The sequence below is a fragment of the Salmo salar genome, chromosome ssa01 (assembly GCF_905237065.1).
Source record: "Salmo salar chromosome ssa01, Ssal_v3.1, whole genome shotgun sequence".
In the NCBI taxonomy this organism is placed as follows: Eukaryota; Metazoa; Chordata; class Actinopteri; order Salmoniformes; family Salmonidae; genus Salmo; species Salmo salar.
The window spans coordinates 2,127,790-2,141,133 of NC_059442.1; the positions used below are offsets into that span (position 1 = coordinate 2,127,790).

Sequence of the window (13,344 nt, forward strand, 5' to 3'; positions counted from 1 at the left end):
GCTAGCTAAATGAATAGCTAGTTACATCAATAGATACACTAGCCCAGGGTGTCAAACTTAATCAGCGCACGGACCATATAGAAAAAACTATGATTTTGCGGGCCAGACATCACCTATCAGTTTTTACCAAAAAACATGCAACTGCCACCCAAATTAGAAAAGATACGGTCCTTTTGTAATGGCCACCGACAGTAGTGGTAGGACCCTGGGTTTATCAGCGCGGATATCGACTCTGCCGCTCGAGCTTTTGGGGCTCAGTCGATAGCTCGCTGGACTTCGGGCTAGAATGGTCGAGGGTTCGAGACCTGCTCCCTGCCTGCTTCATTACAGCATGTACACAGGTTGCTGTATCTCGCGATTTAACATATTACAACAAAAGAGATCAATAATATTTATCCAGCCTTTGCTGCTATGCACTACAGATATACATAATATGCTGCGACCCTAATCAAAAAGCGTTTAATAATTAAAAATAACAAAAATGTAGCTGTAGGTTGTTGTAACACTTCAATTTAAAACATGTTTTAATGTGGCTGTAATAGGTCCTACCTGTTCTACTGCTCTAATGTGGCTGTAATAGGTCTACATGTTCTACTGCTCTAATGTGGCTGTAATAGGTCTACATGTTCTACTGCTCTAATGTGGCTGTAATAGGTCTACATGTTCTACTGCTCTAATGTGGCTGTAATAGGTCCTACATGTTCTACTGCTCTAATGTGGCTGTAATAGGTCCTATGTGTTCTACTGCTCTAATGTGGCTGTAATTGGTCTACATGTTCTACTGAGGGCCTCTGTGTCTGCTCCCTGCCCTGAGGGCCCCTGTGTCTGCTCGCTGCCTTGAGGGCCCCTGTGTCTGCTCGCTGCCTAATGAGGGCCCCTGTGTCTGCTCCCTGCCCTGAGGGCCCCTGTGTCTGCTCACTGCCAGCTGAGGGCCCCTGTGTCTGCTCCCTGCCGCTGAGGGCCCCTGTGTCTGCTCGCTGTCCCTGAGGGCCCCTGTGTCTGCTCGCTGCCACTGAGGGCCCCTGTGTCTGCTCGCTGCCCTGAGGGCCCCTGTGTCTGCTCAAGGCTGTAAGGCCGCTGAGGGGCCCCTGTGTCTGCTCCCTGCCCTGAGGGCCCCTGTGTCTGCTCGCTGCCCTGAGGGCCCCTGTGTCTGCTCGCTGCCCTGAGGGCCCCTGTGTCTGCTCGCTGCCCTGAGGGCCCCTGTGTCTGCTCGCTGCCCTGAGGGCCCCTGTGTCTGCTCGCTGCCCTGAGGGCCCCTGTGTCTGCTCCCTGCCCTGAGGGCCCCTGTGTCTGCTCGCTGCCCTGAGGGCCCCTGTGTCTGCTCGCTGCCCTGAGGGCCCCTGTGTCTGCTCGCTGCCCTGAGGGCCCCTGTGTCTGCTCGCTGCCCTGAGGGCCCCTGTGTCTGCTCCCTGCCCTGAGGGCCCCTGTGTCTGCTCGCTGCCCTGAGGGCCCCTGTGTCTGCTCCCTGCCCTGAGGGCCCCTGTGTCTGCTCGCTGCCCTGAGGGCCCCTGTGTCTGCTCGCTGCCCTGAGGGCCCCTGTGTCTGCTCGCTGCCCTGAGGGCCCCTGTGTCTGCTCGCTGCCCTGAGGGCCCCTGTGTCTGCTCGCTGCCCTGAGGGCCCCTGTGTCTGCTCCCTGCCCTGAGGGCCCCTGTGTCTGCTCGCTGCCCTGAGGGCCCCTGTGTCTGCTCGCTGCCCTGAGGGCCCCTGTGTCTGCTCGCTGCCCTGAGGGCCCCTGTGTCTGCTCGCTGCCCTGAGGGCCCCTGTGTCTGCTCGCTGCCCTGAGGGCCCCTGTGTCTGCTCGCTGCCCTGAGGGCCCCTGTGTCTGCTCGCTGCCCTGAGGGCCCCTGTGTCTGCTCGCTGCACTGAGGGCCCCTGTGTCTGCTATCTGCCTTGAATGCCCCTGTCAGTCCAGACTCTTTTCAATAAGCTTTGGCATACATAGTCAGATTGTTTTGATTAATCCAATCAACCTCTCTCTCTCTCCTCACTTACTCCCTCTCTCTTCCTCCCTCTATCTCCTCCCCTCTTTCCCTCCCTCTCCTCGCTCCCTCACCCTCTCTCCCTCGCTCTCCCTCCAGTCCATTCCTCCATGCCAAGGTGAGAGAGGTTTTGTCAGACTGTGCCCTGCCCATCTCGGTTTTGGCATTCTCCTTCATCGGATCCTACCTGTTCAACGACATCGAGCGTCAGTACTCCCGCCTTCTCTACTCCTCCTCTCCTGTCTCCTTCGTCTTCATCGGATCCTACCTGTTCAACGACATCAAGCTTCTCCTCCTGTCCTTCTGTCCTTCTATCCTTCAGTACCCTCACCTCCTCTCCTTCAGTACCCTCACCTCCTCACCTCCTCTCCTTCAATACCTTCTCCTCCTCTCCTCCTCTCCTTCAGCACCCTCTCCTCCTCTCCTTCTATCCTTCATACCCTCTCCTCCTCTCCTTCTATCCTTCAGTACCCTCTCCTCCTCCCCTCCTCTCCTTCAGTACCCTCTCCTCCTCTCCTTCTATCCTTCAGTACCCTCTCCTCCTCTCCTCCTCTCCTTCAGTACCCTCTCCTCCTCTCCTCCTCTCCTTCAGTACCCTATCCTCCAGTACCCTCTCCTCCTCCCCTCCTCTCCTCCAGTACCCTCTCCTCCTCTCCTTCTATCCTTCAGCACCCTCTCCTCCTCTCCTCCTCTCCTTCAGTACCTTCTCCTCCTCTCCTCCTCTCCTTCAGTACCTTCTCCTCCTCTCCTCCTCTCCTTCAGTACCCTCACCTCCTCTCCTTCAATACCCTCTCCTCCTCTCCTTCTATCCTTCAGTACCTTCTCCTCCTCTCCTCTCCTTCAGTACCTTCTCCTCCTCTCCTCCTCTCCTTCAGTACCCTCACCTCCTCTCCTTCAATACCCTCTCCTCCTCTCCTTCTATCCTTCAGTACCCTCACCTCCTCTCCTTCAATACCCTCTCCTCCTCTCCTTCTATCCTTCAGTACCTTCTCCTCCTCTCCTCTCCTCCAGTACCCTCTCCTCCTCCCCTCCTCTCCTCCAGTACCCTCTCCTCCTCTCCTTCTATCCTTCAGTACCCTCTCCTCCTCCCCTCCTCTCCTTCAGCACCCTCTCCTCCTCTCCTTCTATCCTTCAGTACCTTCTCCTCCTCTCCTCTCCTCCAGTACCCTCTCCTCCTCCCCTCCTCTCCTCCAGTACCCTCTCCTCCTCTCCTTCTATCCTTCAGTACCCTCTCCTCCTCCCCTCCTCTCCTTCAGCACCCTCTCCTCCTCTCCTTCTATCCTTCAGTACCCTCTCCTCCTCTCCTCCTCTCCTTCAGCACCCTCTCCTCCTCTCCTTCTATCCTTCAGTACCCTCTCCTCCTCCCCTCCTCTCCTTCAGTACCCTCTCCTCCTCCCCTCCTCTCCTTCAGTACCCTCTCCTCCTCTCCTTCTATCCTAAACATAAACAACGCTAGTCCTCAACCCTAGTCTTCAACGCTAGTCCTCAACCCTAGTCTTCAACCCTAGTCTTCAACCCTAGTCCTCAACCCTAGTCCTCAACCCTAGTCTTCAACCCTAGTCTTCAACCCTAGTCCTCAACCCTAGTCCTCAACCCTAGTCTTCAACCCTAGTCCTCAACCCTAGTCCTCAACCCTAGTCCTCAACTCTAGTCCTCAAATCTAGTCCTCAACTCTAGTCTTCAACCCTAGTCTTCAACTCTAGTCCTCAAGCCTAGTCTTCAATCCTAGTCTTCAACCCTAGTCCTCAACCCTAGTCCTCAACCCTAGTCTTCAACCCTAGTCTTCAACCCTAGTCCTCAACCCTAGTCTTCAACCCTAGTCTTCAACCCTAGTCCTCCATCCTAGTCTTCAACCCTAGTCTTCAACCCTAGTCCTCAACTCTAGTCCTCAACCCTAGTCCTCAACCCTAGTCTTGTTTCTACAGTTCCAGTGTTTAACTTCCATAACGGTCCGATGTTCAGCGTTGCTCCAGTCGGGAAGTTAACAGTCATGAACGTTTTTTTGGCCATGGGCCTCGGCTTCCTCCTGGCTCTCCTCATCTTCATCGACCAGAACATTGTGGTCTCTCTCACCAACGCTTCCGAGAACAGGTATATGTGCCGACGCTGATGCTCTTCATCTGAGTGTGTGTGTGTGTGTGTGTGTGTGTGTGTGTGTGTGTGTGTGTGTGTGTGTGTGTGTGTGTGTGTGTGTGTATAAATCAACTGTGTGTGTGTGTGTGTATAAATCAACTGTGTGTGTGTGTGTATAAATCAACTGTGTGTGTGTGTATAAATCAACTGTGTGTGTGTGTGTGTGTGTGTGTGTGTGTGTGTGTGTGTGTGTGTGTGTGTGTGTGTGTGTGTGTGTGTGTGTGTGTGTGTGTGTGTGTGTGTGTGTGTGTGTGTGTGTGTGTCCCAGGCTGCTGAAGGGAACAGCATACCACTGGGACCTGATGCTCTCTGGGCTCATCAACATCCTGATGTCTCTCCTGGGGTTACCATGGATCCACGCAGCCTTCCCCCACTCCACCCTGCACGTCAGACAGCTAGCCTTCGTAGAGCAGCGGGTAGAGGGAGGACATCTATATGAGACGTGAGTTACCTGCCCCTTGGAGACTACCTGCCCCTTGGAGACTACCTGCCCCTTGGAGACTACCTGCCCCTTGGAGACTACCTGCCCCTTAGAGACTACCTGCACAGACCTGCCCCTTAGAGACTACCTGCCCCTTGGAGACTACCTGCCCCTTGGAGACTACCTGCCCCTAGTAGACTACCTGCCCCTTGGAGACTACCTGCCCCTTAGAGACTACCTGCACAGACCTGCCCCTTAGAGACTACCTGCACAAACCTGCCCCTTAGAGACTACCTGCCCCTTAGAGACTACCTGCCCCTTAGAGACTACCTGCCCCTTGGAGACTACCTGCCCCTTGGAGACTACCTGCCCCTTGGAGACTACCTGCCACTTAGAGACTACCTGCCACTTAGAGACTACCTGCCCCTTAGAGACTACCTGCCCCTTGGAGACTACCTGCCCCTTGGAGACTACCTGCCCCTTAGAGACTACCTGCCCCTTGGAGACTACCTGCCCCTTAGAGACTACCTGCCCCTTAGAGACTACCTGCCCCTTAGAGACTACCTGCATAGACCTGCCCCTTAGAGACTACCTGCCCCTTGGAGACTACCTGCACAGACTTGCCCCTTAGAGACTACCTGCCCCCTGCCCCTTAGAGACTACCTGCCCCTTGGAGACTACCTGCCCCTTGGAGACTACCTGCCCCTTGGAGACTACCTGCCCCTTGGAGACTACCTGCCCCTTAGAGACTACCTGCCCCTTAGAGACTACCTGCCCCTTGGAGACTACCTGCCCCTTGGAGACTACCTGCCCCTTGGAGACTACCTGCATTGACCTGCCCCTTAGAGACTACCTGCCCCTTGGAGACTACCTGCCCCTTAGAGACTACCTGCCCCTTGGAGACTACCTGCCCCTTGGAGACTACCTGCCCCTTAGAGACTACCTGCCCCTTAGAGACTACCTGCCCCTTAGAGACTACCTGCCCCTTAGAGACTACCTGCCCCTTAGAGACTACCTGCCCCTTGGAGACTACCTGCCCCTTGGAGACTACCTGCCCCTTAGAGACTACCTGCCCCTTGGAGACTACCTGCCCCTTGGAGACTACCTGCCCCTTGGAGACTACCTGCCCCTTAGAGACTACCTACAGTGAGGGAAAAAAATATTTGATCCCCTGCTGATTTTGTACGTTTGCCCACTGACAAAGAAAGGATCAGTCTATAATTTTAATGGTAGGTTTATTTGAACAGTGAGAGACAGAATAAAAACAACAAAAATCCTGAAAAACGCTTGTCAAATATGTTATAAAATTATTTGCATTTTAATGTGGGAAATAAGTATTTGACCCCTCTGCAAAACATGACTTAGTACTTGGTGGCAAAACCCTTGTTGGCAATCACAGAGGTCAGACGTTTCTTGTAGTTGGCCACCAGGTTTGCACACATCTCAGGAGGGATTCTCCTCTTTGCAGATCTTCTCCAAGTCATTAAGGTTTCGAGGCTGACGTTTGGCAACTCGAACCTTCAGCTCCCTCCACAAATTTTCTATGGGATTAAGGTCTGGAGACTGGCTAGGTCACTCCAGGACCTTAATGTGCTTCTTCCTGGGCCACTCCTTTTGTTGCCTTGGCCGTGTGTTTTGGGTCATTGTCATGCTGGAATACCCTTCCACGACCCATTTTCAATGCCCTGGCTGAGGGAAGGAGGTTCTCACCCAAGATTTGACGGTACATGGCCCCGTCCATCGTCCCTTTAATGCGGTGAAGTTGTCCTGTCCCCTTAGCAGAAAAACACCCCCAAAGCATAATATTTCCACCTCCATGTTTGACGGTGGGGATGGTGTTCTTGGGGTCATAGGCAGCATTCCTCCTCCTCCAAACAGGGCGAGTTGAGTTGATGCCAAAGAGCTCCATTTTGGTCTCATCTGACCACAACACTTTCACCCAGTTGTCCTCTGAATCATTCAGATGTTCATTGGCAAACTTCAGACGGGCATGTATATGTGCTTTCTTGAGCAGGGGGACCTTGCAGGATTTCAGTCCTTCACGGCGTAGTGTGTTACCAATTGTTTTCTTGGTGACTATGGTCCCAGCTGCCTTGATCATTGACAAGATCCTCCTGTGTAGTTCTGGGCTGATTCCTCACCATTCTCATGATCATTGCAACTCCACGAGGTGAGATCTTGCATGGAGCCCCAGGCCGAGGGATATTGACAGTTATTTTGTGTTTCTTCCATTTGCGAATAATCGCACCAAATGTTGTCACCTTCTCACCAAGCTGCTTGGCGATGGTCTTGTAGCCCATTCCAGCCTTGTGTAGGTCTACAATCTTGTCCCTGACATCCTTGGAGAGCTCTTTGGTCTTGGCCATGGTGGAGAGTTTGGAATCTGATTGATTGATTGCTTCTGTGGACAGGTGTCTTTTATACAGGTAACAAGCTGAGATTAGGAGCACTCCCTTTAACCTCTATGGGCTAGGTGGGACGCTTGCGTCCCACCTACTCAACAGCCAGTCAACCGCTGTTTAAAATCAATTTTTATGCCATTTTTCTCATAAAAAAGCGATAATATTCCGACCGGGAATCTGCGTTTAGGTAAACAGACAAAGGAAAAGAAAGCATTCAGTCGACGCGGGCACGCGCCTAAGCCCATAGTACTCTGAGTGGCCACTTGCCAAAAGCGATGAAGTGTTTCAGCCAGAGCCTGCCTCGATATCGTTCAACGTTTTCCCAGGGCTCTGAGACCCTATGGAAGACGTAGGAAGTGTCACGTTATTGCACAGATCCTGAGTCTTCAATAAAAAGAGCCAAGATGAAACACTACTTCTCAGTCAGGCCACTTCCTGCTTGAAATCTTCTCAGGTTTTGGCCTGCCATATGAGTTCTGTTATGCTCACAGACACCATTCAAACAGTTTTAGAAACTTTAGGGTGTTTTCTATCCAAAGCCAATAATTATATGCATATTCTAGTTACTGGGCAGGAGTAGTAACCAGATTAAATCGGGTACATTTTTTATCCGGCTGTGTCAATACTGCCCCCTAGCCCTAACAGGTTAACGACCCAAGGATTTACTTTTTCCATCGAAGCCGAGGACTCCAGATCATCCAACTCAAAATTAAATTTCACATGTGCCGAATACAATGCTTACTTACAAGCCCCTAACCAACAATGCAGTTTAAAAAATACGAATAAGAAATAAAAGTAACAAATAGTTAAAGAGCAGCAGTAAATAACAATAGCGAGACTATATACAGGGGGTACCGGTACAGAGTCAATGTGGAGGCTATATACAGGGTATTACGGTACAGAGTCAATGTGGAGGCTATATACAGGGTGTACCGGTACAGAGTCAATGTGGAGGCTATATACAGGGGGTACCGGTACAGAGTCAATGTGGAGGCTATATACAGGGGGTACCGGTACAGAGTCAATGTGGAGGCTATATACAGGGTGTACCGGTACAGAGTCAATGTGGAGGCTATATACAGGGTGTACCGGTACAGAGTCAATGTGGAGGCTATATACAGGGGGTACCGGTACAGAGTCAATGTGGAGGCTATATACAGGGGGTACCGGTACAGAGTCAATGTGGAGGCTATATACAGGGGGTACCGGTACAGAGTCAATGTGGAGGCTATATACAGGGGGTACCGGTACAGAGTCAATGTGGAGGCTATATACAGGGGGTACCGGTACAGAGTCAATGTGGAGGCTATATACAGGGGGTACCGGTACAGAGTCAATGTGGAGGCTATATACAGGGGGGTACCGATACAGAGTCAATGTGGAGGCTATATACAGGGGGTACCGGTACAGAGTCAGTGTGGAGACTATATACAGGGGGTACTGATACAGAGTCAATGTGGAGGCTATATACAGGGGGTACCGGTACAGAGTCAATGTGGAGGCTATATACAGGGGGTACCGGTACAGAGTCAATGTGGAGGCTATATACAGGGGGTACCGGTACAGAGTCAATGTGGAGGCTATATACAGGGGGTACCGGTACAGAGTCAATGTGGAGGCTATATACAGGGGGTACCGGTACAGAGTCAATGTGGAGGCTATATACAGGGGGTACCGATACAGAGTCAATGTGGAGGCTATATACAGGGGGTACCGGTACAGAGTCAGTGTGGAGACTATATACAGGGGGTACTGATACAGAGTCAATGTGGAGGCTATATACAGGGTGTTACGGTACAGAGTCAATGTGGAGGCTATATACAGGGGGTACCGGTACAGAGTCAATGTGGAGGCTATATACAGGGGGTACTGGTACAGAGTCAATGTGGAGACTATATACAGGGGGTACCGGTACAGAGTCAATGTGGAGGCTATATACAGGGGGTACCGGTACAGAGTCAATGTGGAGACTATATACAGGGGGTACTGATACAGAGTCAATGTGGAGGCTATATACAGGGGGTACCGGTACAGAGTCAATGTGGAGGCTATATAGTCAATGTGGAGGCTATATACAGGGGGTACCGGTACAGAGTCAATGTGGAGGCTATATACAGGGGGTACCAGTACAGAGTCAATGTGCGGGGGCACCAGTTAGTCGAGGTAATTGAGGTAATATGTACATGTAGGTAGAGTTATTAAAGTGACTATGCATAGATAATAACAGAGAGTAGCAGTGGCGTAAAGGGGGGGTGTAATGCAAATAGTCTGGGTAGCCATTTTGATTAAATGTTCAGGATTCTTATGGCTTGGGGGTAGAAGCTGTTTAGAAGCCTCTTGGACCTAGACTTGGTGCTCCGGTACTGCTTGCCATGCGGTAGCAGAGAGAACAGTCTATGACTAGGGTGGCTAGAGTCTTTGACAATTTGTAGGGCCTTCCTCTGACACCGCCTGGTATAGAGGTCCTGGATGGCAGGAAGCTTGGACCCTGTGATGTTCTGGGCCGTATACACTACCCTCTGTAGTGCCTTGCGGTCGGAGACCAAGCAGTTGCCATATCAGGCAGTGATGCAACCAGTCAGGATGCTCTCGATGGTGAAGCTGTAGAACCTTTTGAGGATCTGAGGACCCATGCCAAATCTTTTCAGTCTCCTGAGGGGGAATAGGCGTTGTCATGCCTTCTTCCCAATTTTCTTGGTGTGCTTGGACCATATTAGTTTGTTGGTGATGTGGACACCAAGGAACTTGAAGCTCTCAACCTGCTCCACTACAGCCCCATCAATGAGAATTGGGGCGTGCTCGGTCCTCCTTTTCCTGTAGTCCACAATCATCTCCTTTGTCTTGATCACGTTAAGGGAGAGGTTGTTGTCCTGGCACCACACAGCTAGGTCTCTAACCTCCTCCCTATAGGCTATCTTGTCGTTGTTGGTGATCAGGCCAACCACTGTTGTAACATCAGCAAACTTAATGATGGTGTTGGAGTCGTTCCTGGCGGTGCAGTCATGAGTGAACAGGGAGTACAGGAGGGGACTGAGCACACACCCTTGAAGGGCCCCCATGTTGAGGATCAGCGTGGCGGATGTGTCGTTACCTGCCCTCACCACCTGGGGGCGGCCCGTCAGAAAGTGCAGGTTCCAGTTGCAGAGGGAGGTGTTTAGTCCCAGATCCTTAGCTTAGTGATGAGATTTGAGGGCACTATGGTGTTGAATGCTGAGCTGTAGTCAATGAATAGCATTCTCACATAGGTGTTCCTTTTGTCCAGGTGGGAAAGGGCAGTGTGGAGTGCAATAGAGATTGCATTATCTGTGGATCTGTTGGGGCAGTATGCAAATTGGAGTGGGTCTACGGTTTCTAGGATAATGGTGTTGATGTGAACCATGACCAGCCTTTCAAACACTTGGCTACGGACGTGAGTGCTGCGGGTCTGTAGTCATTTAGGCAGGTTGCCTTTGTGTTCTTGGGCACAGGGACTATGGTGGTCTGCTTGAAGCATGTTGATATTACAGACTCGGACAAGGAGAGGTTGAAAATGTCAATGAAGACACTTGCCAGTTGGTCAAACTGTAGTTTTGGCAAGTTGGTTAGGACACCTACTTTGTGCATGACACAAGTAATTTTTCAAACAGTTGTTTACAGACAGATTATTTAACTTACAATTCACTGTATCACAATTCCAGTGGGTCAGAAGTTTACATACACTAAGTTGACTGTGCCTTTAAACAGCTTGGCAAATTCCAGAAAATTATGTCATGGCTTTATAAGCTGCTTATAGGCTAATTGACATAATTTGAGTCAATTGAAGGTGTACCTGAGGATGTATTTCAAGGCCAACCTTCAAACTCAGTGCCTCTTTGCTTGACATCACGGGAAAAGAAAAAGAAAATCAGCCAAGACCTCAGAAAAAAATTTGTAGACCTCCACAAGTCTGGTTCATCCTTGGGTGCAATTTCCAAATACCTGAATTTATCACGTTCATCTGTACAAACATTAGTACGCAAGTATAAACACCATGGGACCACGCAACCATCATACCGCTCAGGAAGGAGACGCGTTCTGTCTTCTAGAGACGAACGTACTTTGGTGCGAAAAGTGCAAATCAATTCCAGAACAACAGCAAAGGACCTTGTGAAGATGCTGGAGGAAACAAGTACAAAGTTCTCTATATCCATAGTAAAATGAGTCCTATATCGACATAACCTGAAAGGCTGCTCAGGAAGGAAGAAGCCACTGCTCTAAAACCACCATAAAAAAGCCAGACTACGGTTTGCAACTGCACATGGGGACAAAGATCATACTTTTTGGAGAAATGTCCTCTGGTCTGATGAAACAAAAATAGAACTGTTTGGCCATAATGACCATTGTTATGTTTGGAGGAAAAAGGGGGAGGCTTGCAAGCTGAAGAACACCATCCCAACCATGAAGCATGGGGGTGGCAGCATCATGTTGTGGGGGTTCTTTGCTGCAGGAGGGACTGGTGCACTTCACAAAATAGATGGCATCACCTGCACAAGATCGGTACATCCAAACATCGCACCTGCAGGACAGGTACAGGATGGCAACAACTGCCTGAGTTACACCAGGAACGCACAATCCCTCCATCAGTTCTCAGACTGTTCGCAATAGGCTGAGAGAGGCTGGCCTGAGGGCTTGTAGGCCTGTTGTAAGGCAGGTCCTCACCAGACATCACCGGTTGGGGCGGTGTGTCACAGCATCATCGGACTGAGCTTGTTGTCATTGCAGGCAATCTCAACGCTGTGTGTTACAGGGAAGACATCCTCCTCCCTCATGTGGTACCCTTCCTGCAGGCTCATCCTGACATGACCCTCCAGCATGACAATGCCACCAGCCATACTGCTCGTTCTGTGAGTGATTTCCTGCAAGACAGGAATGTCAGTGTTCTGCCATGGCCAGCGAAGAGCCCGGATCTCAATCCCATTGAGCACATCTGGGACCTGTTGGATTGGAGGGTGAGGGCTAGGGCCATTCCCCCCAGAAATGTCTGGGAACTTGCAGGTGCCTTGGTGAAAGAGTGGGGTAACATCTCACAGCAAGAACTGGCAAATCTGGTGCAGTCCATGAGGAGAAGATGCACTGCAGTATTTAATGCAGCTGGTGGCCACACCAGATACTGACTGTTACTTTTGAGGGACACATTATTCCATTTATTTTAGTCACATGTCTGTGGAACTTGTTCAGTTTATGTCTCAGTTGTTGAATCTTGTTAAGTTCATTCAAATATGTACACATGTTAAGTTTGAAAATATATGCAGTTGACAGTGAGAGGACGTTTCTTTTTTTGCTGAGTTTATGTTACCGGTCAAAAGTTTTAGAACAACTACTTATTCAAGGGTTTTTCTTTATTTTTACTGTTTTCTATGGAATCGTGCAGTAACCAAAAAAGTGTTAAACAAATAGATTGGATATTTGAGATTCTTCAAATAGCCACCCTTTGCCTTGATGACAGCTTTGCACACTCTTGGCATTCTCTCAACCAGCTTCACTTGGAATGCTTTTCCAACAGTCTTGAAGGAGTTCCCCCTTATGCTGAGCACTTGTTGGCTGATTTTCGTTCACTTTGCGGTCCAATTAATCCCAAACCATGTAAATTGTGTTGAGGTATTCCATCACTCTCCTTCTTGGTCAAATAGCCCTTAGCCTGGAGGTGTGTTGGGTCATGTGTGTTGGGTCATGTTCTCCCTAGGTCAGCTCAATGAGTTGAAACAGGAAAAGGGCGAGATGACAGCAATCTGTAAATCATTGAGAGAGGAAATCAGTTCTGTGTGTTAATCCATGATAACAATGACAGATAAATCAGTCAAGGGACGATCAAGGTGGAACAATATGGTTGTGGACGGAATTGCAGAATCTCCACATGAGACCTGGACGGAGTCTGAGGACAAAGTGAGGGAAATGATCTCTGAGAAATTGAAGATGAACCACAGGAAGATTCAGGTGGAATGCACCCACAGGACGGAAAAACCCACCATCGGCCCAGTTGACAGGCCCAGGCCGATAGTGGTCAAGTTCCTGAGGTTCAAGGACAAGGTAGCTGTTCTGGAAAGAGCCAAGAACTTGAGAAGAACGTTTATCTTCCTCGACGAGGACTATCCTGAAGCTGTCTGAGCGACCCGAAGCAGAAATAAAGGGTCCAATCGGGGCAATGTAAAGGGGGTACGAGCAACCCCTTCCTCCGCGCCGTCCTCTGACTTGGCATCGGAAGGTCTACCCGTCTCCTCTCCCGAAACCCCCCTCTTGTCATCTTTCAACGAGAAAATTTGTTGTTTTCTCCTTAAACCCTCCCTGACTTGCACCAAAAGCTCAGCCTTCAGGGCTTTCTCACCAAACCCTCCCTGACTAGCACCAACAGCTCAGCCTTCAGGGCTTTCTCACCAAACCCTCCCTGACTAGC

At 50.4% G+C, this 13,344-nt stretch overlaps 1 protein-coding gene across 1 annotated transcript in view; it reads left to right on the forward strand.

The window, feature by feature from the left end:
* slc4a11 (solute carrier family 4 member 11) overlaps window positions 1-13,344 on the forward strand; it is a 140,554-nt gene that overhangs the window by 115,122 nt on the left and 12,088 nt on the right. Inside the window, exons 13-15 of the mRNA XM_045704876.1 lie at window positions 2,079-2,185; window positions 3,905-4,070; window positions 4,381-4,554. Coding sequence (XP_045560832.1) covers window positions 2,079-2,185; window positions 3,905-4,070; window positions 4,381-4,554 — 447 coding nt within the window. The remainder of the gene's footprint in view (window positions 1-2,078; window positions 2,186-3,904; window positions 4,071-4,380; window positions 4,555-13,344) is intronic.